The 10,763-nt window shown below is 39.3% G+C and overlaps 1 protein-coding gene across 2 annotated transcripts in view; it reads left to right on the top strand.

Annotated features, from left to right (window-relative positions):
- The first annotated feature begins 10,230 nt into the window (after positions 1 to 10,230).
- LOC124166939 (hemicentin-1-like) overlaps positions 10,231 to 10,763 on the top strand; it is a 122,034-nt gene continuing 121,501 nt past the window's right edge. For both annotated transcript variants that reach the window (XM_046544654.1, XM_046544653.1), the window contains exon 1: positions 10,231 to 10,299. In XM_046544654.1, the coding sequence (XP_046400610.1) occupies positions 10,254 to 10,299 (46 nt within the window). In that variant the 5' untranslated portion in view covers positions 10,231 to 10,253. The remainder of the gene's footprint in view (positions 10,300 to 10,763) is intronic.

The raw sequence follows: 10,763 nt of genomic DNA, 5'->3' as shown, positions 1-10,763 counted from the left end.
AATATTTTTGATCACCTTCAGAATTATATGATAGATCAATTCCGGGTAATTAAAATAGTGCTCTACATTTAACGAATACGTTGTGCTCTTGTGTCCTGCTTTCTAAATTCTTAAAGATGTTAGTCAGTATGTAAAATATTGACTGCTCTGAATCACTGTAAAAATGCATAGATGTTGTAACCTTATAATGTAAACTGTTACTCCTTCGCCTAAAGTCCTCATTAAATTTCAAAGGACTCTATTTAGCGTTTGTATGAGACGCGTGGTCAGAGTTTAAGGGGCATTCTGGGCTATGGATGGTTCTTTCAAGCTGCACCCAGCTGGCACGCGAGGTTGAGTGGGGGTGAACAGGATAAGGTTCGTAGCTTGAGTTGAGAGTTCTGAGCGCCTGTGCGGGGCATCCCGGAACGAATCCGCCGGACGCGGGCGCTGATTGGCGGAGATAAGCGGAGAGATTTATGCGGACGAAATAAATTAGAGGGAGATAGAAAGGGATTGTAGAAAGACGGGAAGAGATAATAAAAACATCTGCTGAGCGCAATGCGCGGGAGAGAGAGAGAGAGTATTTTGTGTTGTAAATGTAGTCGATTGATTTTGGCTCTCCATCCTCGGAGATGCGGATTTGAGAAAAGAAAAAAAACTGATGGAGAAGAGATTTACATTTGAGTGTATTATCTTTACACTCGTGTTGCTCCCCGAGGATGGATATACAACTTAAGACATTAGTAACGCACCTCGGATAGCAAACAACTCAACAACCCCAATGCAAATTCTCTACAAAATATGTGCAATGTTTGTTTACTTTATTTATGCTGTAAATGCGGGTGTCTTAAGGTAGACTAAAGTGTCCTCGTAGCGCAGTTGATGGAGCACACGACTATGCGTCTTCGGGAAGTTTCGGGTCGTGTCCTTGGCAAGCCACATTCTTTCTGATTCCCTGCATCTACTAATTTCCACTGCACCATTATCCTTTTTAATGTTCTGTTTTGTGCTTGTATTCCTTCTCATCTTTTTTGTGAACTTTTACTGATTTATGTGTGGAATTGCATCCAAGTGTGAGTGAGCGAATTTTTTTATGGTCATATTGGCTCCTTTCAATTGGGCTCGCCGTGACATTTAACGTGTTTCCCTGTCTCGTTCCCAATGTTGGTGTAAGTGTAAGACTTTTTGCTTTCCTGCTTTTTTCCTGCTTTTTTCTGTCTTTGAATGGTGAGCTGATCTGCTGTCATCTATTGGAGGGCCTAAAGGTTCTCTGAAGGGTGCTCTTTTATACATATGACCCCTGCCGAAATCATGGAAAACTTAATTGATCTGATGGCGAAAATTAGCATATTGCTCATCATTGGAAGGTTCCATTGGTAGAAATAACAACAAAACTTCGTGCCCTATTCTGTAAACGTAGGCCTCGTGAGATATGGATGAGGCGGAAGAGAAGAATTTGATCCTCTTAAAGATTGGAGAAGGGAATAATGTAGTGGAAAGATGCGTTAGACCAATCCCAGTATTTCTGACTGATGATTAACAAGCCAAAAATGTGCACCATTTTTTAAATAATTTTATTCGAAAAATAAATATTTTTGAAATCAATTCAAGGAATATATTGCAGGTGGAAAAAACGAATAAGTATTTAAACAAGACTAACATTTAAGCCATATTGTTCAGTGCAGTTTAATATTATGTATAATATTTTAATACTATTAAATAACTGCATTAAAATTGTGCAAATGAATCGTATTCATCCAGCGATGCACCTTACTCATTCTTAAAAATGGATGAGCTTCTGCATGCCATCAATTGAAAGACTGAGTGCGGGAACCAGGTGATGGCCTATTTTTCTTTCAAAAATGTTATTTTCATAAACCAATGAAGTCCCTTTGCCCTTTTACCAGCAAACATCGCTTTTTTCAGCAATGAGTTCCAAACAAAATTCAGCAAGCATTGCTGAAAACTTACGCTCTATTCTCTTCGTGCGAATTTTCTCTCATTTTTCTCGAAACTTCCGATTTGATCATTATCATTGGTTCTTGCACTAATGTCACCAATTTTGATATCGGAGCAAGGCTATCCATTTTCTATCTAGGTTGAGGAGATTTTAAACAAGGATATAATTGTGTGAACCGGAGACCTCTCGCGCAGTGTACCAAGGCGGAATACACACAGCTTGGAACATCAATTACGTGACACGGAGAATGCCGACGTGTCAAATAACAAGAGGTATCTATCTATCTCTCGCCAACGAGTCACAGCCACTCCATCTGCTGATTTGAATCTGAGGAAATATTGTATCTCCTTCCGCCCCTGGGAGTCAAGAGAATAAACAACGTCGAACATCTCCATGGTCCAGAGGAAGGATTTGAGAACCATATCTAGCGTGAATTATCAAGCAGCAAGTTCTTTTCGCTCCAGCATTGCCTTCCATTGATATTTTTTTCTTTTTAACGGCGCCAGTATTCAGTTTTTATTTCATCCACCACGCGAACGGATCGCTGCTGTCAGATAAGTTTCCCAACAAATGAACTGGCGCCACAACCGTGGTAATTGAATATATAGTTCCTTCTCTCGTGGTATTATGTTCCCAGCTTTCGTTGCAATGACAGAAATTGAAGAGTAACGCGAGTGCCTGTTGACGGTAGCCTCATCTAGCGGTGAATCTAGTTAATCGACTTCCCAAGCAACAAGATGAAGAATAAGTGGCGCATAAAAGATTAATCAATTTCTTTGACATCAAAATATTCCTTCCGCCTCACTCATGACCATTTCACGACGGGTTTTTTATGTTTGTTTACGTGGTAATTTAGCATGGTAACAATTACATTCGTTTAATTTTCACTCGAAGAATGGGGTACTAGGAGTGCAGTTTTTCGTATTGAGTTCAAATTTAATTGGCAAGTTGATTTTCCTGTAGCGGTGGGCGTAAGTATCTCGGTTAAGAGTTTATGACACTATGTTGTTCCAATTTCGATATTCATGGACATCGCCATGTAATTACATAGAGCAGATGAAATTAAAATTCGTCCACTGGCACTTCTTTTGTGGGAAAACGGTCTTGACTGTAACGCCGACAATGAGGTGAAGATTCGTTCATGTACGGAGGCGAGATGAATAAAGCACTTTCATCTCCTCCTCCAAGTCCCGTTTCTCGTTTGACTTTTGAAACCATTTGCGAGAAGTTGATAACACGGCACTGCCGTGTTAAAAAAGTTTTCATCCAGCAAGTCTTGTTAACCAGGCTGTCTTCGTTTTAGAGCCTTCTTCCCAAACGTCACCCGGAAAAGATTTCCAATTATTTTCAAACATCAAATTGAAAGTAATGATTTTTATCTGCTTATTTTGCTTTTGATGTAACGTTGCTTCGTTAATTTCATGAATAGATATCGTCTTTACGGAGAGCGTGTTGCCGTAGTGGTTGATTAACTTCCGATTGGACTATTTATTGAAGGATTTTCTCTTAAAATTCCGGGAGCCTTTACACAACCCAAACAGAAGTTCTCCTTCAAGTAAAAATTGTCGGAATGCGAGGTGGCCGAGGAAAAGGAACTGGCCTGTTTGGGCTGATCGCAATTTATACGCCTTTAAAATATTCTGGGGTGAGCTCTATCCTCATCAATCTAAACCAACTTGCCCGTTGAATCACTGAGGGATTGAATTCGTATCCATAGTAAGGCTAATGTATCTGAGTGGAGTTCACTCTTTATATTCCCGTAAATCCACCATAATTAAGAAATACAGTATGATGTTTTTAAAGGAAAAGATTGAAGGGTAATTTTTATTTTAACAATTATCAGTATAATAATGTCTCTCCAATTTTATTTCTGACTTTTGATAACAACGGTCGAATCTTCCGCGTATCTCACGATCATTTTTTTTTCTTTTCTCCTCCTTTTTCTGGTATCAGTCTCTTGGAATCTCGAGTTACAGAGACGTATCCACCCTTGAAGAAACGCCTTCCAACAAATATCCAAAAAACCCTCATTGATACGCCGCAAACACCTTCTTTTGCTCTCATCGTGGTTTTCCGCTTAATTCGCTCCGGTGGGGTGTTTCTTTTCGGGCCCACGGATGGCGCCTCGATCGCCCTTCGCGTGACTCGTGAAAATGATCGTAAGAAGGTGTCTTGTACCATCGCCACCCATCACAGTTTTAGGGCACCGTTTCCCAGTCGGAACTGCCGGCCCTATTGCCTCCCGACGCCAGGGGTGGGTTCCTGCGGGCCCTCGTTCGCTTTTCTGGTGGTGCTCTTGACTTAAAGACCTTCGCCTTTGAATTACACGACACACTCAACCCCAAAATCGGAAGAACTACATCCTACTTCTTTTTTATGTATCTGACCTCAAGTAGTGGTCATGACTCCAAAAAATTGAGCCAATCTTACTCTTTAAATCAGAAGCCTTACGGTTTACTTGGTAGAAATGAGATCATTATCTCAATAAAACACTTGGGTGCATCCAAAAATATATATTTGAGGCATTCCACCGGTTTCGAGATTTTCAGTCCACTTTCAAGGGTATATTTTACGTTCAAATAAGAATTAAATATGAAACATGTACGTACTCTTTAAAATGGCCTGAAGAATCCGAAAGCGATATTGTCCTAGTTATAAATTTTTCTGGATTGCAAAAACATGTTTTCAATGTCATAACCCAATCAACATATTCTTAATGGCTCCGTTTACAGGAGTGATACTGTTCCTGTATTAGAAGAAATATGATTATAACTACAATTAGTGACTTTCCACTGAAGCAAAATTATTGTGGTAAATTCTCCGCTCAAGTGTCCTGAGATAAATCGCTGCAGGAACAAGTGACTTTGTACGCAGTCACGCGCACGGGTGCAAAGTTAAATGCACCAACGGATGAAGTTCGCCATATTTAAAATATTTGACTTAGCCGGGATTCGAAGGTTTCTCTGAGAAAATGGCTTGGTGGTGTAACTGGCTAACACACCTGACCGGCAATAGGGAGATCCGGGTTCGAATCCCGGCAAAGTCAAATATTGTTTCATGACGAACTTCATCCGTTTGCGTGTTTAATTTAGTCCTGAGATAAGTTCTACGCAGTTTTTCACTATCTGTCATCTGGGAATTTGGTTGATTTGTTGTCTGGGCTACTTGTATTTCTTCTCGAGTTCGAATCCCGGATTCGGCAGAGAAAATACCGAGAATACCCGATTCATGCGTGGGTACTTCAGTGGCCGCCCTCTGTCCGCGGAATGAGACTTAAATCCATGCTTTCCTGGGCGCCAGTCATTAAGGACAGCTACTACGCCGGATTTGTAGCTGTATATCCTCCTCATTATAGTTTTCTAAATGAAAATAGTATATTTTTGGAATTCGAAATTGCTAAGGTGATGTATTTATTTTATCATTCTTCTGCAGCACCACATTATAGTGATTGCATACGGAGTAGGAACATACAACCATTGGCAAAGTCCTAATTGCTTAAATGGCACCATGTGTTTAGTGCAAAATGTGGCTTCGATAAAAAGTAGTGGCTTGAACAAAATTAGGACCTTAACTTTATTTCGAAGTTTGATGGGGGTCATATACTGAAGAAGCACGCCACTTAGTAGTTGTACTTACAAGTCCACTGCGGTTACCAGGCGACGTGCTCAATCGAGTCGGGTATAATCGCCAAGTTAGGGGTAGGGGTGACGAAGTATGATTTTTAATAATGGCCTCATGTTCTCCGTGCTAGGGCGTATGATTAGAATAAATAGGTGGATTTTTGGTGAGATCTTCCCTTGAATTAGGCTTGCTTGACTGCAGATGGTGTCACGATGGAACCCTGGTCTGCTCCCCCGGGAAAATTTCTTCCGAACTCGTCTCCCTACTCCATACCCCTTTTAAGCGGCATGCAGCTAGTTATTCCTCCGCTTCAACGTTCCGGACGGTTACAGCTGTTTTCACGACCTTTAGCCAAGTGCCGTCGCTATCTAGCAGGCGGGAAAACGACTTTGGTGGCAGTTATACACCTGGTCCCAGAGATATTCGCTCTAGATTGCGTCCCCTTGCGTCCAATTTTAAGTTTGGACTCCGTGGTCGACGTGTACTCAGGTGGAGGGCAGTTGAAGGCACGTCATTTGTAAAAAGGGTGTAAAAGTTAAAGTGAATGATTTAATTAAATATCGAGTAAGATATATCAATACAACCTACTTAACCTTTATATTAAGTGCAAAATGTATCCCGGAAATCGTTATCCTTATTCAAGAATGAGATAAGTAGTTGTCTCAGGAAAGAAATATAATTTTCTATCTACGTAAATATGATGAGTTTGCATTAGGCGTTTTTAAAGTGGTTTTTCATTTCTTTTACTTGTAGTAAATTGTTATTACTTCCTTCATGTCCCTGGGTTGAGCACTATCATTTTCAAAGGGTTGTGTTTAAAAATCACATAATGATAGCAAGAATGGTTATTGCAGCTGCATGAGTTATTAACCATCCTATTCTTTTCCTAACTCTTCATTAATCGATATAAAGCCATCGTTAATTTACCAGGATAACATCGTTTTTCTGACCCCGTAATTATTATCGTGGCAGAAAACAAACGATATTTTTCTGAAGCAACGAAAAATAAAAAACTTCGCTTACAGCAACTTAACTTTTAATCGTCGACTAGTTCCCATACACTGTATCATTTATATACCAGTTCGCTATCAACGTGTCACGACATTTCTCTGTGTATAAATATGCCTAATAAAAAAACCCAACTTAAGTTATTTTCTTCACGCTATGAAATGCCTTAGCGAGTATGGTGGCCGAGCGTGTAGAAATCTTGGCTGCTGGCCGAAAGGACCCGGGTTTAAATACCGAGTGGAGCTATCGAACCCTCTCGAGCATAAAGACTGTAAGCGGCACAGAGAACGTGACTCTGACACTATCCTGAATTTGTGAAATTCACACGCCTATGTTAGTCCTGTGCCAGGTCTACCCTCGCTTTTCCTAGCCAATCCTCGGTTTGAATCGCTAATTAAAGTAATCCAATGCCTTATCGGACTCTATATTCCTTCATTCCTCCCTTAATTAAGATCTATTTACACTACTCATAACCTACACACAAAATTAAGTCCATTTTCATGTTCCTATGTTTCTAATAAACTGTTCAATGTGCTCCTAAACCGACTATTGATTAAAAGCCAAACCTTTCTGCGCACATTTTATAAAATTGAATTACTTTACTCTGAGGTTTGACAGACCCATGAAATGTGGTTGGGTGACAAAAATATATGCTAGATGGTCAAGTGTTAATTCCCAAAAAGGTGTCATTTCATTTTTGATCAAAAATGCTTCTGAAAGTTGAGCAATGTTTTGGTGAGGTGTGATTTTTGCAACTTGTGTCCCAAATGCGTGGAGGGGTGGAGATATTGTCCCAGAGGAGGCCAAGCGCTCGCCGCTGCTTCATGCGGGAGAAGGGATTCGACTGGTTGGCCGTTATCTATCTCGGCGAGATAAGGTTCGCTACGCGCCCCCGCGGGCATCGCAGTGCGGGCGGCCCTGAATAGCCCTGGCACGCGACTTGGAAGAGTTCCAGGCGAAGCAGAACACCCCTGCGCTTCCTCCCACCTACTCCGGAAATTTGTGTGTCGACTAACCTTCGCACTTCTTCGGGTCGAATAATAGGCTTGTGGACTAATTTTCAGAAAATGCACTAAAAAGTTCTTTCCATCATTATAAGAGTGTTAACTACTTAATTTCTCAAATATAACTTTAATTTGGGCGAAATAATTAATAAAATAAAAGTTGTAGATGATTTTGAACAAGTGCGATAACGGTAAGAACGTGGAATTCTGGGAAATGACGTCAAATCATACCCAGTGGCTTTGGCGTGGTTCATTGTGCGTGTTATATCGGCTTTGCACGGTGTTCAATGCAGTTGAAATCCAAATTTATAGCTACCGTGGCTCAAAACAAATGATTTTTTATACATATGTGCAACATTACGTACAAAAATTCTCCGGATTTAGTATTTACCACTGTTCCGAAGGATAAAAAGAAACGAGAACGTTGGTTCAAATGCGCACGTCGAGGCATGAATTTGGCGTGACAACACAGTTCAACGAGTTCCCCTCTTGTTCTTTCCTGTTTCTGTGTGCTTCTACCTCATGTAAACATACACACACGCACATCCACAGTGATTCAACCCGATTTATAGGTGAGAGAAGGTAGAGCTCATCCTAAACTGAGCCACAGTAGTGTGAGCATCAAACATTTAGTTTAGTTCCTTTCCTCGCCACTTCGGGGGTGTCCGCAAGTTTCAACAGGGACTCGAACCCAGGACCCTTCGAGCAGTACCTGAGCGTTCTATACGCTAAGCTGTCACCTTTTCCTGTATCGAAATCATATCACACATTTCCCATCGCGACAAATAATAATACCTTTAGTGTACTAGTGGAATCTTACAGAATTATTTCTGTGGGATTTTTCTGTCGTGAAATTCTTCAATTGAAAAAATGAAAGTACACAACCTTGGTAACTTTTCACTGGAAATTTTTTCCAGCGAAAAGTTACCAAGGCTGTGTATTTTCATTTCAACATGGATTTTCACAAAGTAAAAGCCGAATCAATTGAATTCATCTTCAATTGTAGATTTGATCATAATCTAAACAGATACGCCCCTGAATACTCTTTACTTTTGAGGCGATTGATCTCACCATAAACCTTCCTGTCACTTATTTTTATTATATTTGCCTTGTGGATTTCATCACCTCAGTTTGTATTTCCAACGTCAAATGATACAGGCCATCCTAGTTGGCCGAAATACGGGGAATGGACGTTACTGTGACAGTTTTTGACCTCCCTCTGTCAAAGATATCAATTTTGTAATTTCAAGAGCGAAACGTCGCGTCGTTTGAAGATGTAAAAAGTGCAATGTCTGGATAATGATGGAAGGGTCATGCATTAGCATAAATATTGAATTCACTACGAGGACTTGATTTTCAAAATGAATTAACGTTATAACGCTGGCATCAGCAATTGTATTCTCCAATGTCAGCACTTTTGGCTCAATGGCAACACAGCCTTTGCTTATTTTAGTCCACGCAATAATTACTCAAAATCCCTCTGAATTATTGTTTTGTTAACATTCAGTAACTAATTTTCTACAAAATAAACTTTATTTCAATACAATGGCATGTCCTTACAGGCCTTCTCTACTTCAAGTTTTCTTGTATATATCACTATAACTTATACCTCTACTTTTTTACATAACGCGACCCGGGTTTCGATGAGTAATAATCATCTTCAGGCTTAAATTCTGATGTATTTATCTTATTATTGTTACCTAGTTCCCTAACGGAGGAAGAGATGAATTGTAAATCGTACGCCTGAATAAGGAAAAAGGATGGGTAAAGATATTCGTTTATCAGGGTGCTGTCCTGACTTTCGATGATTTTTAAAATTTCCAACTGCGCTCTAGAGTCCAATTCACGGCGGTCGTTGCATAATTTTAAAATATTCATTTTAAAATCGCTCCTACGACAGTTGCATATTAAGTGTTTAGCAAAATTACTTTTATCATCTTGGAAATATCTAAGAAAACTTATAATGGAATACCGCAAAGTTAATAATGAGTTTGTGAATTTTCTTCACTACTTAATTTTAGTTGTTTCTACCCATACAAATACTATTTCATATCGTATTACCTTGCAACTTGGGTATTTAAAGTCAAAATATGTATTCACGGGCATAAGTCGAAAACTATGTTGGGAATCGTTATGTATTTCTGCTATATTACATAATGGTAATGTGTAGTACCTGTGGTGTCATTGGTTTAAATTCCCCGATGTACAAAATAAATTTCGAACACTTATTATTGAAATTCATTAAGTAGTAATTTTCAAATTTGCCGTTATTTGAAGCCATATTGGCAAGCAAAAGTAGGGCTGTGAAGCCAATATGGCTTTTATTGCCTAGTTTGGCTCGTTAAAAATAAAATGGCCGGGCAAAAATATAACTTGGTTTGAATTTTTGTATTTTTTAAGCAATCTCAATGCATGTGTTGTAAACCGCAATAAATATAGCCTGGTTCATTGATCCATTGATACTAACTGGGCAAGTTAGTGCTTTTTAGATACGTAAGTGACAGTTTATTCTATTAGGGACGTTAAAACCTCGTTGCATCCGTTAACTTTTTCCGCTACATAAATATTTATGATTATTTTTTCGTTAATTTTATTTCAGAGGGTACTTATGGAAATGTTTTACTCTCTTTCAGGTATTGGCCCACTTTGCTCAGAGCTTCCACTACGTGCCATAAGATATGAAGTCTCTGGCATTTTGTGCAACTTTATTGACTTTGCTGTGCGGTGAGTTGCTAAATGCTCCTTTACCTCTGCAATCTCAATACATGTGATTTTTTGCTTCTAGCAATTTGTGAGTCGGGAATAATTGATATAAATTCGTTCACATTTCCCTCTCATCTTTCTCTCGAAGATTTTCATGATTTTCGCTATTAAGCATTCCCTATTGATTGCTTGATCATATTTTCAACTGGTTAGTTGCCATGATTCTATGAACATATGACTTAAATGTAATTTTTCTTGATGTTATTCCACATTGCTTTTGCAATATTGTGGTTATTTTGAAGTCCTATTTAGCTAAAGTATGTATTTTTTAAAGCTAAAGCAGTCTAAGAATACGAATGGCGTTCACCATAGTGAAATAATGGGTCACTGCCAAAGAAGATAATGTTGAAACCTGAATGGAACAAACCATGGCTGAACTCATATACACATTAATCTAAAGAAAAACATGCCGTTTATCTTTGCTC

This window comes from Ischnura elegans, chromosome 10 (genome assembly GCF_921293095.1).
Source record: "Ischnura elegans chromosome 10, ioIscEleg1.1, whole genome shotgun sequence".
Classification (NCBI taxonomy): Eukaryota; Metazoa; Arthropoda; class Insecta; order Odonata; family Coenagrionidae; genus Ischnura; species Ischnura elegans.
This window is presented reverse-complemented; position numbering and strand designations above follow the sequence as displayed.